Genomic DNA, 15,038 nt, shown 5'->3' with positions numbered 1-15,038 from the left:
TAGAACATACTCGAGCTCACTCCATGCTCCCTGGAGCTTTAGCACAAGGGAATGCTCTTGTTGATCAAGTTACTCAAAAGAAAATTATTTGGAGCAACCATGACAGATCGAGCAATTCAGTTTCATACTATTCATCACCAGAACGCTGCAGCCTGTGTAAACAGTTTTAACTTTCTCGGGAAGCAGCACGGCAGATTGGGAAATCCTGTCCAAGAGGTCCTATACTACAATCTGTCCCTTCATTTGGAGTTAACCATCAAGGACCCCTACCAGGACAACTTTGGCTAATGGATGTTACTCATATACCTACATTTGGCAAACAGTCCTTTGTCCATGTTACAGTGGATATTTATTCTGGATTTATAGTAACCTCTGTCAGAACAGGAGAGGCTGCTAAGCATGTTATAGCTCATGGTCTGTATGCATTGTTCTATTACTGAATTTCCTAAACTGGTTAAACTGACAATGCTCCTGCATATGGAGCAAAAGCATTTACTGTATTTTGTCAAACCTTTCGAATTATGTGTATTTCTTACAATCTTTAAAGTCAAGGTATTATTAAAGTGTACCCAGCAAATATTTTAAGGTCAATTTAAAAAAATTTAAAAAGGGGGAGTCATATCCTGGAACTCCTACGGGTCTACCATATCATGCTTTTTACTTAAAAAAATTTTAAATTTCTTTTGAATGCTGATGAACAGGAGACGCCTAATCTTTTTCTCCTGCAAACTACTACCTTCTTTTATTTGATCCAGCTAATAACACTGTTTTGTCTTTTTCCAAATAGCTCCAGATATATGGAAAAAAATTATATAGGCGGATGTAGATCCTCAAACGCCTCAGTGAGATCTTCTGAGCATGGCTTTTAAGGTACCAAGAGGCAGAAAAAGCCCAATAGAGATCAGGGGAACTACCAGCTTTTAGGATACACCCTTAAAGGCTCCAACGCCCCAAAGGGGTCTCATAGGATGCCATCTGGGTCCTGCTTCAATAGTGAAAAGGAAGGTCATTGAGCTAAAGCCTGCCAAGCTTACATGCCTTTGCTGTGAGGAAAAAGGACACTGAAAGGTAGGCTTCCCCCTCGCTCCTCTAAGGGAGGGTTCAGTCTCTTCCAGCCCTGCTCCAGCCACCTATGACCTAACCTTGCCCAGAATGCTGGGCTTTGCCACTGAAGGCTGAAGATGCCCAGGGCCATCGGCCCCATCTACGACACTGTGGACGAGCCTAGGGTATTTCTTCCAAGAAGCAGGTAAACTGATCTCATTTGCACAAGGGCCATTTAACTATGTCTTGCCTGAATAGTCAGGTTTTTTATTCTTCCCTCGAAGATCTCTGTTGTGGGTGTTGATAGTCCTATTTTCTGCTGCTTTGTTTAATATATAGTGTTTCCTCTATTCCTCCTACCTCAATGCCCCACACATATTTCAGACTGGGACCTACTCCTAATTTAGAGCTCTCTTTCCCCCTTTTGCCAACTTCTATTACAGTGGTTCTCAACCTTTCTAATGCCGTGACCCCGCCATACAGTTCCTCATGTTGCGGTGACCCCAAACCAAAAATAAATTTGGTGGCTACTTCATAACTGTAATTTTGCTACAGTTATGATTCGGAATGTATTCAATAAATACCTGATATGCATTATGTATTTTCCGATGGCTTTAGGCGACCCTGCTAGGGTCGCGACCCACAGGTTGAGAACCGCTGTTCTATTATGAATCTACCTTTGCCACCCAGCTTAGTGTATCCCAAGGTTCTCTTTACTATGCCACAGTTGCAGAGCTCCAGGGAAAAGCAACCTGGTCTCATCTCTCCAGGCAGAGGAGAACAGAAGCTCCATCTCCACACATGCTGCAGTTGGCTTTTCCAGTCTACCTGAATCATTACCAGCTAGAAGCAGTGGTCATTGGGACCTGGACGTGAGCTGCAAAGTATAGGATTGTGACAACAATTCCAGTGCCATGTGGACTTTTCCTGGATGTGGACTTTTCCTGAACTCCTGCTCCTTGTGACAGCTCCTCACAGACTGAACTGGGGTTGGGTTGCATTTTTCAGGGATTTGGCATGGTGTTGGGGCCAACTTGGACTTGGTGAACATGTTAAGGACACTACTCTTTTATGGATTCTTGCTGTATTGGCCAAGAGTTTGCTTAAAGGCTTTAATCACTGTAAAAAAAAAAGAAGACTGGATAAAGAAGATGTGGCACATATACACCATGGTATACTATTCAGCCATAAGAAATGATGACATCGGATCACTTACAACAAAATGGTGGGATCTTGATAACATTATACGGAGTGAAATAAGTAAATCAGAAAAAAACAAGAACTGCAGGATTCCATACATTGATGGGACATAAAAACAAGACTAAGAGACATGGACAAGAGTGTGGTGGTTATGGGGGGCGGGGGGAGGGAAGGAGGGGGAGGGGGAAGGGCACAAAGAAAACTAGATAGAAGGTGACGGAGGACAATCTGACTTTGGGTGATGGGTATGCAACATAATTGAATAACAAGATAACCTGGACATGTTTTCTTTGAATATATGTACCCTGATTTATTGATGTCACCGCATTAAAATTAATAAAAATTTATTTATAAAAAAAAAATTTCTGTGAGTTTCAGGCCACCTCATCCATTTGTTGCCGATCATGCCTGAAGCATTATATTGGGTTTGGAGTCAGGTGATGGAAACATAGATTCTGGAGCTAGTCCAGGGCCTATGTCCTCAAACTGTGGCCATGAGCTCCCCACATCAGCCACCTGGAGAACTCATGAAGAAAGCAGATTCTAGGGTCCAGTGCCGGCCATTGAATCACAACCCCCGTGAACCAGTGTCATGGTTTCCTAGGATCCAATGTGAGGAGGGGGCATTCATGGAAGGCCTGTTGATTACAAGGACCCCTACATTAAATCATGACCACAGGGCCCCTAGTGACACCTGGTGGCCGCCGCAGCCAACTGCAAGAGAGCTAATCTCATCAGAAACTATCAAAATCCTTCCCCAAGTCACTAAGGAAGTACAGCTATGTAGCTGGCTAATATACTTTGTCAACAGTAAAGTGAGAGTATCTGGTCTTTTGTTTGACTAATATTATCCACATACAATCCTATAAGGCTAGTAGTATCCTAGAGAGGGCTGATTGGAAGTGTTCCCTGCTACCCTGATCTTCACAGGGAAGAAGAATCAAGGGGTAACTCTCCCCTTGTGTCTCTCCCTTTGGGTTCCTGTAGCTCTTCCTTCACCTCTTTGTGACACTTTGCCATGTTGTAACAATTTATTTACATTTCTATATCCTCCACTAGACTCGGAACACCTTGAGGTCAATATGGCATGCATCTCATTCTTCCCAACACACAACCATGGTCTTGGAACTCAGTAGGTGCTCAATACCTGTTCTGCTTTAGGACTGAGAGGGGCTTGTTCTGCTGAGGAGCTTCCTCAAGGCTGTCTTTATGTCCTTGTTCCTTAGGCTGTAGATGAAGGGGTTCAGCATGAGGATGACCACCCTTCACATCAGACCAACTGCCTTGTCCTTCTGGGAGGAGGTGAGAGATGTAGGCTGCAAATACATGGTGAGGATGGTGCCATAGAACAGTGACACCATGGTGAGGTGGAAGCCACAGGTGGAGAAGGCTTTCCACTTGCCCTGTACAGAAGAGATCTTGAAGACCACCTGGGAGATTCAGGCATGAGAGGAGGATGCACGAGAGCGGCCGACACCCATGAGGATGCCGAAAGCAAAGGTCACCAGTGTGTTGGTGTGCATGTCCAAGCAGGAGAGCTTCAACAGGGACATGAGGTCGCAGAAAAAGTGTGGGATTTTGGAGCTTGCACAGGTCAGTTGAGCCATGAAGCAGGTGGGCACTAGTGACTGGAGGTTGGTGATCAGCCACAGTCCACAGACATGGGGCTTCATGATGGCCAAGCAGCACAGAGGATAGACAATGGCCACAGACTGGTCAATGGCCATCACAACCAGGAGAAAGCTGTTCATGGTCCCGAACAGGTGGAAGGCATACATCTGGGCAAGGCAGCTGGCAAAGGTGATGGCTTGGCTCTGGCACCAGAGGTTTGCCAGCATCTTGGGGACAGTAATGGATGAGAAGAAGAAATTGACCAGGGACAGGTTGGAGAGGAAGAAGTACATGGGCGTGTGGAGGTGGGAGTCTGAGCTGACGGCCAGGATGATGAGCAGGTTTCCCAACACAGTGTTCAGGTACATGGACAGGAAGAGTCCAAATGCAAGGGCATGGAGGGAGCTCTGGCTTTTCTGAGAGTCCCAGGAGCAGGAATTTTGAGACTGCTGTTTGATTTTCTGGTTCCATGAGCAACCTGTGTCTCCTGTGACCAAAAGGGGGAAGGGGGAGAGGAATGCAACATAAAGCTGGAAGTCAGAGATGCAGGTCTAGTCCTGGGTCTCCACTGCTGGCTGGAGGATTCTGTGAAAATCCATGCAAAGCTCTTTGTGTTTCTCACCTCCAATGGGTGTCTGTTTCCCTAAACAAAACTGCCCATGCCTGAGATAGTCTGCATCTCAAAGACCTAACTTAGTTGTTAAGAGACAACGTACATATTTTTCATAACCATCTTTGTGTCTCTTCAGTAGAGCAAAGATTTGTAAAAACAAAATAAAATAGAAACATACTTAAACTGAAGCCCAACACCATTTTATTTTATTTTTTTTAAAGATTTTATTTATTTATTTTAGAGAGGAGAGAGGAAGAGGGGGGAGAGAGAGAGAGAGAGAGAGAGAGAGAAGGGGGGAGGAGCAGGAAGCTTCAACTCCCATATGTGTCTTGACCGGGCAAGCCCAGGGTTTTGAACTGGGGACCTCAGCATTCTGGGTCGACGCTTTATCCACTGCACCACCACAGGTCAGGCCTGTTTTTATTTTTATTTTTTAATTTTTTTTTTCTTTTTCTTTTCTTTTTTTTTCTATTTTTCTGAAGCTGGAAATGGGGAGGCAGTCAGACAGACTCCCACATGCATCCGACCAGGATCCACCCGGCATGCCCACCAAGGGGCAATGCTCTGCCCATCTGGGGCATCGCTCTGTTGCAACCAGAGCCATTTAGCACTTGAGGCAGAGGCCATAGAGCCACCCTCAGCGCCTGGGCCATCTTTGCTCCAATGGAGCCTTGGCTGCGGGAGGAGAAGAGAGAGACAGAGAGGAAGGAGAGGGGGAGGGGTGGAGAAGCAGATGGGCGCTTCTCCTGTGTTCCCTAGCCGGGAATCGAACCTGGGACTCCTACATGCCAGGCCAACGCTCTACCAAGCCCAACACCATTTTAAAAGTAAACTCTGTCTGCCTGCCTTTCTTTTCTTCTTTCCCCTTACCACAGGTCTTTTCTCTCCTCCCTCCCTTTCATTCTTCCATCAACAAGATGTAATTTTAGCATCAATTTTGGGTTAATGACAAAGGCTATAAAGACAGGTAACACTCCTTCCCTGATTCCAATGAACCCTAAATTTATTAGTGGTCCTTTATGATCTGCTACCATGTGATCATGACAATAGACTCCCCTGCATTTGTGGTGATGAGGGCCAGTGTTGAAAAATCCTGTCATAGTGGTAAGATAAACGTGCACAAACATACCTTTTACATTTTTTTTTAAGTGAGAGGAGGAGAGATAGTGATCAAACCCCCACATGGGCCCTGATGGGGATCCATCTGGCAATCCCATTTGGGGTGGGGAGGCTCAAATCAACTGAGCCATCCTCAGCACCCAGAGCTGACACTTGAACCAATTGAGCCACTGGCTACGGGAGGGGAAGAGGGAGGGAAAAAAGGGGGGAGGGAGAAGCAGATGGTCACTTCTCATGTGTGCTCTGACTAGAAATTGAACTCGGGCAGTCCATACGCTGGGCTGATGCTCTATCCACTGAGCCAACTGGCCAGGGCCACCTTTTGTATTTTAACTGAAGTGAAGTATGTAAATTTATTCACCAGGCTGATGAGGACCATGTCTTTTCTCTGGTATTGTCAATGTAAGAAACATCTAAACCTGCAGAGAATTTTTATGAGTTTATTTGATCCAAACTGGTGACAATTGCCTGGAAGTAAAAGCTCAGTGGAATGAGAAAATACTCCAGAGAATGGCAGATTTGCAACTTATTTTATGCAGGAGAATAAGAGAAGGAGACTTGAGGGTTACATGAAATCCACTGGTGATAGATTAGGGGGCAGGAGAAAGTAAATGGTGGTGGGGCTCTCTGAGATTGGATAAACAGTAAAATGAACAGACAATTTTTTTTTTTTTACTTTGGTGGATACAGGTTAGTTGATCAGTAACATTTATAGCACATAGAGATGGTATTCAGGGAACAAGATAACAAGAGGGTTCTATGTTCTCCTGCTCTGGTGCAAGGTTGTGCCCTGAGGGGTCTGGAAAAAGATTACTCTGATGTTTCAAGGGTACATTATTTTAGATGAAAAAGACAATAGACAGGCTTGCTTATGGTTAAGATTGACCTTTGTCAAGGAAGTCACAGGCCTAGGACATGACTACCTTTCAGTGAGGAATTTTTATGCTCAGACAGCCTTACGTGGTTAGCTTCAGTCTCTGAGCTTGTGCGGTTTAGTACATGGCACCTGTGTCATTCACATGGCGAGCGCATTGATGGTTGGTTTGTATCCACTTTCTTGCTTAATCCATGCACATAAGCTGCTGTTTATGCCCCTGTTTCCTTCATTCATCTGGAACAAGAAGTTAGGGGTCCTTGCAAAACAATCTGCATGCAGGATCATTTCAGACTTTTACACTTTTATACCCAAATTGTTTTCAGTCACCTTGCTCACGCCTAATCTGACAGCAATAATTTTTTTTTTTTTTTTTTTTTTAGTGATGCTTTTATATCGTCTTTCCAAAGCATTCATCTTGGGTTTTTTTTTTTTTTAACTTTTATTTATTATTTTTTTGTGGCAGAGACAGAGAGAGTCAGAGAGAGGGACAGACAGACAGGAAGGGAGAGAGATGAGAAGCATCAATTCTTCGCTGCGGCTCCCCAGCTGCTCACCGATTGATTTCTCATATGTGCCCTGACCAGGGGGCTACAGCAGACCGAGCAACCCCTCGCTCGAGCCAGAGACCCTGGACTCAAGCTGGTGAGCCTTGCCCAAACCAGATGAGCCTGCGCTCAAGCTGAGGACCTTGGGGTCCTGAACCTGGGTCCTCCACATCCCAGTCCAACGCTCTATCCACTGCGCCACTGCCTGGTCAGGTTCATCTTGGGTTTTATAAAACCACATTTCCCTTTCTCTCCTTCCTTCCCTCTCTTTCTTCCTTCTTTTTCTTGAAAAAATTTTTTTCAGTTAGGTAACATTTAATTAAATGATACAATTGCAACAGCAACTATCACCAGCATAAGCAGGTAGGAGATTACCTAAAACAATTCGACTCAACTGATGAGAGCAGAAATGCTTCAGTGAGCTAGCAGGTAGGTTTCTGGCCACGAGCATTCTGCATGGTGGGACAGTGGTTCGTATATTTTCATGGGAAATAGAGACCATGGGTGGACCCCAAAAGCTAGTTAAATGGAGGTTTTAAAGAGAGCTTTTACAGTAAAAAATATGTGGAGCTTCAGCAGTAGCTTTGCAGGACAAGAAATTTTATATTTCTCATGTTCTAGACAGACTGTCACGATTACCTGAGACAGTTTTGCATCCTCAGTAAAATATACACTGTTAGGTCATATCAAACAGCTGTTTAAAACATTTGTTCAAAATGAAAACTCTGAGACACAGCCCAGACTCTTCAAAGGTAAGACATTTTCATAAAAAATCACAAAGGTGTGATTAAATGCTTAGTTGATAGAAAGCAAAGTGTGTAATGTAATTGTTGGGATGACAGGAAAAGAGTTTATAAATTAACATTCTGATATAAAGTAACATGAGAATAGCAACTAAAGTGGTGAATATGGGAGAACAAGGTATAATGAAATGCAAACATGCAGGCATGTTCTTATGATATTCTCACTTACCATTTTCAATTGCTAGGACCCTGGCTGTACTTCCTCATCAATTTAGAAAGAAACTTTCTAGGCCATTTCACCCTAGGCCATTTTCTTGCTTGTGTGTGTGTGTGTGTGTGTGTGTGTGTGTGTGTGTGTGTGTGTGTGTGTGTGAGAGAGAGAGAGAGAGAGAGAGAGAGAGAGAGAGAGAGAGAGAAAGAGAGAGAGAGACAGGAACATTAAGCTCTTCCTGTATGTGCCCTGACCTGGGATTGAACTGGCAACCTCTGTGCTTTGGATGACACTTCAACCAACTGAGCTATCTGGCCAGGGTTTTATTTTTTGTTTACTGATTGATTTTAAGAGAGACAGAGAGAGGAAGGGAGAGTGGTGGGGGAAGGGAAGCATCCATTTGTTGTTCCACTCAGTCTTGCATTCACTGGTTGCTCCCCATGCGTACCCTGATTGGGGATTGAACATGCGACTTTGTTGTTTTGGGATGACAACTCTAACCAACTGAACTAACTGGCCAGGATTTTCTTTTTCTTTTTTTTTAAGTGAGAGGAGGGGAGATCGACAGACTCCTGCATGTGCCCCTACTGGAATCTACCTGGCAACCCCGTCTGATGCTGGGATCAGCTGAGCTATCCTCAGAGTCTGAGCCTGATGCTTGGACCAGTCAAGCCACTGGCTGAGAGAGGGCACAAGTATCCTTTGGTGTGACAAAAATGTTCTGTAACTAAATATAGGTGATGGCTGTACAACATTGCAAATGTTGTAAATGCCACTGAATTATACCCTTTAAAATGGTTAGAGTGGTGCATTCTATGTTCTGTTTTACCACAATAAAAAAGCATCTTTCCCCCATGATTCCTTAACCCCTTGCAATGCCTCCTTTTTCTCCCTTGTACTCAGCACTACTAAAAATAATACCATATGATAGGCTGATCTGAGGTGGCACAGTGGATAAAGCCTCAACCTGGAGTGACGAGGTTGCCATTTTGAAACCCTTGTCTTGCTCAGTCAAGGCACATGTGAGAAGCAACTATGAGTGGATGTTTCCTGCTCCTCCCCCTCTCCTTACCTTTCTCTCTCTCTCTAAAAGAAGTATATATTATATGATTAAAATATCTCTTTTTTTTTTTATTAAGTGAGAGGCAGTGAGGCAGAGCGACAGACTCCTGCATGTGCCCTGACCAAGATCCACCCAGCAAGCTCAATAGGGGGAGACTTTTGGTGGTTTGTATATAAACATTTAAATTATTTATTGCATGTTTTTACTTATATGCTTGTCTTTAATTTATGGCAAGTGATACTATCATAATAGATAACTGTTTCATTTTTTAAAAAAAGTGAGAGCAGAGAGAGAGAGAAAAGGTGGGGGAAGGACAGAGAAGCATCAACATGTAACAGTTGCTTCTCATATGTGCCTTGACCAGGCAAGTCGGGGTTTTGAACCGGCGACCTCAGCATTCCAGGTTGATGCTTTATTCATTGCACCACTTAGGTCAGGCTATTTCATTTCTTAAATAACAACTTTACTGATACATAATTCTCACACCATAAAATTCACCCTTTGAAAGTATACACATCTCAATGGTCTTTGGTATATTAAAAAAGCTGTGCATTTATCACCAATATTCAATTTGAGAAGTTGTTTATCACCCCAAAAGGAAACCCCAGTCACTCTCCATTTCTCCCCCTCTTTCACCCCTCCAATCAGTAATCTGCTTTCTATCTCTATGATTTGTCTATTCTGGGCATTTCATATAATTGGAATTATATAATATGTAGCTTTTTCCACTTAACATAATGTTCTCAAAGTTCATCCATGCTGCAGCCCATATTAGCTTTTCATTCCTTCTTAATGCCAAGTAATGTTGCATTGTGTGGATAATAGTTTCCTTTTAAGTAAAAAATAGAATTGCTTTAAAGAAAGGTATCAATGAAATAATAATATAGGGATATGTAGATATGGATGAAGATAGTATGCATAAGGCCAAGGTCTGGGAAACTGTAATATAGAAACCTCATTTGGATTCATGCACTGTCAACGTGCACAACCAGGGGTGTGACCTGGGTATGCAAATATTCTTTCTTTAATTCTGTGGTTTGAATGGGCGGGTCATTCATTCAGTCTTTCCACCAACACAGTTTCATCCACTTCTACAGAATAAGAAAATGTTGGGTGTGGTTAGGAAATGTTCAATATCTATTCCCTAGTTTCTTCCAACCCTCCCCTTTTCTCAACCTGTCCAAAGGAATAAGAGGGAAACCTATCCAGGATGGTATAAAGTGATTGAATGATACTTTATTCTGGTACAATAGAATTCTAACCTCAAGCACCAGGGGTTAACTTATTCTCGAATTAAGTACAATGTCAAAATTTAACACAGTATCACTTATATGTGAAATCTAAAACAAAAACCAAAACAAAACCAAACCAAGCTCAAAGAGATCAGATTTATGTTTACCAAAGGTGGAGTGCTGGGGAAAGGGGAATTGCAGGGAGGTGGTCAAAAGGTACAAACTTTCAGTTATAAGATAAATGAGTACCGCCTGAACAGGTGGTGACGCAGCGGATAGAGCGTCAACCTGGGATTCTGAGGACTCAGGTTTGAACCCGGAGATCACCAGCTTGAGCAAGGGATCACTAGCTCAGCTGGAGCCTCCTGCTCAAGGCACATATGAGAAAGCATCAGTGAACAACTGAAGTGCCACAACTATGAGTTGATGCTTCTCATCTCTCTCCCTTCCTGTCTGTCTGTCCCTCTCCCTCTCTCTCTTCCCCTCTCGCTGCAAAGACAGAGGGAGGGAGGGAGAGAGAGAGAGAGAGAGAGAGAGAAAGAGAGAGAGAGAGAGAGAGAGAGAGAGAAATGAGAGAAATGAGCACTAACCTCCCAGGATCTCATCTGGAGAGTGGCTAATATTCTGCCAGTTTTGGAGACTGGCGCGAAAGCAAGCCTGGCAGAGGCACCCATTCTGTTTCCGCTTGCTCCATAACTTGTGATTTGATGACACTCTGAAACAGCATTAAAAAAATGATAAACAGGCCTGACCAGGCGGTGGCGCAGTGGATAGAGCGTTGGACTGGGATGTGGAAGGACCCAGGTTCGAGACCCCGAGGTCGCTCAGCTTGAGCGCGGGCTCATCTGGTTTGAGCAAAAGCTCACCAGCTTGGACCCAAGGTCGCTGGCTCGAGCAAGGGGTTACTAGGTCTGCTGATGGCCCGTCGTCAAGGCACATATGGGAAAGCAACCAATGAACAACTAAGAAGTCGCAACGCGCAACAAAAAACTAATGATTGATGCTTCTCATCTGTCTCCATTCCTGTCTGTCTGTCCCTGTCTATCCCTCTGACTCTCCTCTGACTCTCTGTCTCTGTAAAAAAAAAAAAAAAAAAAAAAAGATAAACAAGTACTGGGGGTGTAATGTACAGCATAGTGACTAGAGTGAACAGTGATGAATGGAATATCTGAAAGTTGCTAAGAGAGTAGATCCTAAGAGTTCTCATCACAAGAAAAAAGCCCATTTTTTTCTTTTTTGATATGTACATGAGATGATGGACATTATTAAACTTATTGTGGTAATCATTTCACAATATATGTAGGTCCAATTATTATGCTGTACACCTTACTTATACAGTGCTGTATATCAAATATATTTCAATAAAACTGGAAGAAATGTTGAAATGCTAAAAAAAATTAGCATTGATTTGCCAATCCATTACCATGCCTGAAAAAATTACATTGTATTCTAATTGGGACAGATTAAACCTGAAACATTCATTTACATAAACTAGATACTGTAGATCTACTTCCCTTATTTTAAAATTGATGGTTATGGAGCAGTCAGGGTTAAGTCAGGGAAACAAAAACTACCCCAGTTATTATATTTGTTTGTTTTAAATAAATTCTTTATTTTGGAATACTTTTAGACTTACAGAAAATTTGCAAAAATAGCGCAGAGAGTTCCTGTTCTATTCCTTTAATGTTAACATCTTACCTAACCAGGACACATTTGCTAAAACTCACATTGACACAGGACTACTTAGCTAAACTCCAGACTTCAGAATTCACCAATTTGCACACAAACGTCTTTTTTCTGTTCCAGGATTCAATGCAGGATATCATGTTTAATAATCTTTTTTAAAACTTTTATTTAAAAAATTAACTTTTAACAGGGTGACATTGATCAGTAAGAGTACATAGGTTTCAGGTAAACATTTCTATAGCATTTGAACTATTGATTATGTTATATACCCATCACCCAAAGTCAAATCATTTTCTGTCACCATTTATTTGTTCCTCTTTACACCCTTCCCCTCACCCCAGTCCCCTGGTAACCACTTCACTTTTATTTATGCCGATGAGTACTCAGTTTTTATATTTTTATTTATTTATTTTTCTGTATTTTTCTGAAGCCGGAAACGGGGAGAGACAGTCAGACAGACTCCCGCATGCGCCCGACCGGGATCCACCCGGCACGCCCACCAGGGGGCGACGCTCTGCCCACCAGGGGGCGATGCTCTGCCCCTCCCGGGCGTCGCTCTGCTGTGACCAGAGCCACTCCAGCGCCTGGGGCAGAGGCCGAGGAGCCATCCCCAGCGCCCGGGCCATCTTTGCTCCAGTGGAGCCTCGGCTGCGGCAGGGGAAGAGAGAGACAGAGAGGAAGGAGAGGGGGAGGGTTGGAGAAGCAGATGGGCGCCTCTCCTGTGTGCCCTGGCCAGGAATCAAACCCGGTACTTCTGCACACCAGGCCGACGCTCTACCACTGAGCCAACTGGCCAGGGCCGAGTACTCAGTTTTATATCCTGCCTATGTGTGAGGTCATACAGTTTTTAGCTTTTTCTGATTTACTTATTTCACTCAGTATAATGTTTTCAAGGTCCATTTATGTTGTTGTAAATGTCACTCTGTCATCATTTCTTATGGCTGAGTAGTATCCTGCTGTATATATGTACCACATCTTTATTTATTTATTTAGTGACAGACACAGAGAGAGAGTCAGGGAGAGGGATAGATAAGGACAGGCAGGAAGGGAGAGAGGTGAGAAGCATCAATTCTTTGTAGCAGCATCTTAGTTGTTCATTGGTTGCTTTCTCATATGTGCCTTGACCAGGGGGCTACAGCAGAGTGAGTGACCCCTTACTCAAGCCAGAGACCTTGGGCTTCAAACCAGCAAGCAACCTTTGGGCCATGGACCAGCGGCCATGGGTCATGTCTATGATCCCATGCTCAAGCCAGTGATCCCACACTCAAGCCAGATGAGCCTGAGCTTAAGCCGGTGACCTCACGTTTTGAACTTGGGTCCTCTACATCCCAGTCCAATGCTCTATCCACTGTGCCACCACCTGGTCGTACTTCTCTTCATTTTTTTAATTGGATTGTTTGCTTGTTTGTTGCTGAGCTTTGAGTTCTTTATATATTTTAGATATTAACCCCTTATTGGAGCTGTTGTTTGAAAATATTTTGCATTTAGTTGGTTTCTTATTTGTTTTGTTGTCAGTTTCTTTTGCTGTGCAGAAGCTTTTTAGTTTGATATAGTCCCATTCATTTATTTTTGCCTTTACTTTTCTTGCCTTTGGGGTCAAATTCATAAATTTTTCTCTATAGCTAAGGTCCATGAGTTCAGTACCTATGTTTTCTTCTATGTAACTTACTGTTTCAGATCTTATATTTAGGTCTTTGATTTATTTTGAGTTAGTTTTTGTGCACGGGGACAAACTGTAGTCAAGTTTAATTCTTTTGTATGTGGCTTTCCAATTTTCCCAGCACCATTTATTGAAGAAGCTTTCTTTTCTACACTGTGTGTTTTTGGCTCCTTTGTCAAAAATGATTTGTCCATATATATGTGGTTTTATTTCTAGGCTCTTGATTCTGTTCTACCGGTCTGTTTTTCTTTTTCTTTCTTTTTTTTTTGTCCTGAGGTTTCCAACTGGTGACCTCAGCATTCCAGGTCGATGCTCTATCCACTGTGTCACCACAGGTCAGGCTCATTATGTCATATTTTATTACATCATAGCAGGTGGCACATGAAACCCAGATGACATTCCTGGTGATGTTAACCTCCTTCTTCTGGTTAATGTATAATTCTATAATTCATTGTTGTTGTTTTTTTGTATGTTACATGATTAAATTTTTTTAAAATTGTAATATAATATATATAACATAAATTAAATTTTTAATGTATAATTCAGTGGCATGGATGACATTTTTGATGTGCAACAAATACCACTGTCTATTTCTAAGAAGTTTTTACCAATAAGGGTAAAGTGGTAGAGATTAGAACTTGGGAGCTAAAGGTCTAGTTAAGACTTTCTTGCTGACCGGTGGTGATACAGTAGATAGAGCCTCGACTCAGAATGCTGGTTCAAAACCCCTGGTCTGCTTGAGTGCAGGCTCATCAGCTTGAGCGTGGACTTGCCAGCTCGAGTGCAGTATCACCGACATGATCCCAAGGTCACTGGCTTGAACCAGGGGTCACTGGCTTGGCTTGAGAGCCCTGGTCAAGGCACTGATAAACAATGAAAGTGAAGCAACTACAAGTTGGTGCTTTTCATCTCTCTTCCCCTCTCTCTGCCTTCCTGTATCTCTCTTAAAAAAAAAAAAAGGACTTTCTTTCCTTATTTAAAGAGCAGTGAAAGATTTTAAGAAGATGCAGCAGGTCAGATTTTCATTTTAAGATGACTCCTGCTGTAGTTGGGGAATGACTTGGAGAAGAGGTACTGTGAAGGGAACACAGCATAGCTATGGGGCCCCATACTCCTCGGCCTCTCCAAGGCCCCAGGAGAGAGCTGACTGCTCATTGTGCTATACTGACTCTGTGTTGGTATTTTTGTATTTTTCTTAAGGAGGGACTCCTGTACCAATTGTACAGGTTCTGGATTTGCTCCAATATGTAAAAATGAACTTTTAGGATAATATTTTAATTTATGCATTCATTAGTTGGTTCTTGTGTACCCAGACTTGGGATCAAACCCACAACCTTGGCATATCAGGGGGCGATGCTCTAACCAACCGAGCTACAGGGCACAGGATCAATTTTTCTCTCTGAGGAGAACCCTTACTCAAGGATTTGGAAGAAT

General features: G+C 43.0%; 1 protein-coding gene and 1 non-coding gene across 2 annotated transcripts; one reads left to right on the top strand and one right to left on the bottom strand.

Annotated features, from left to right (window-relative positions):
- Positions 1–3,373: 3,373 nt before the first annotated feature.
- Positions 3,374–4,326, bottom strand: OR1I1 (olfactory receptor family 1 subfamily I member 1). The gene is given in 3 exon segments (XM_066360222.1): positions 3,374–3,418; positions 3,420–4,259; positions 4,261–4,326. Coding segments are annotated over 3 exon segments (951 nt in total).
- A 6,519-nt stretch (positions 4,327–10,845) lies between these two features.
- LOC136389856 (small nucleolar RNA SNORA7) lies at positions 10,846–10,984 on the top strand. The gene has a single exon (XR_010748417.1). It is a non-coding gene; the product is annotated as a small nucleolar RNA SNORA7 (small nucleolar RNA).
- Positions 10,985–15,038: the final 4,054 nt, after the last annotated feature.

This window comes from Saccopteryx leptura, chromosome 1, assembly GCF_036850995.1.
Source record: "Saccopteryx leptura isolate mSacLep1 chromosome 1, mSacLep1_pri_phased_curated, whole genome shotgun sequence".
Lineage (NCBI taxonomy): Eukaryota > Metazoa > Chordata > Mammalia > Chiroptera > Emballonuridae > Saccopteryx > Saccopteryx leptura.
This window is presented reverse-complemented; position numbering and strand designations above follow the sequence as displayed.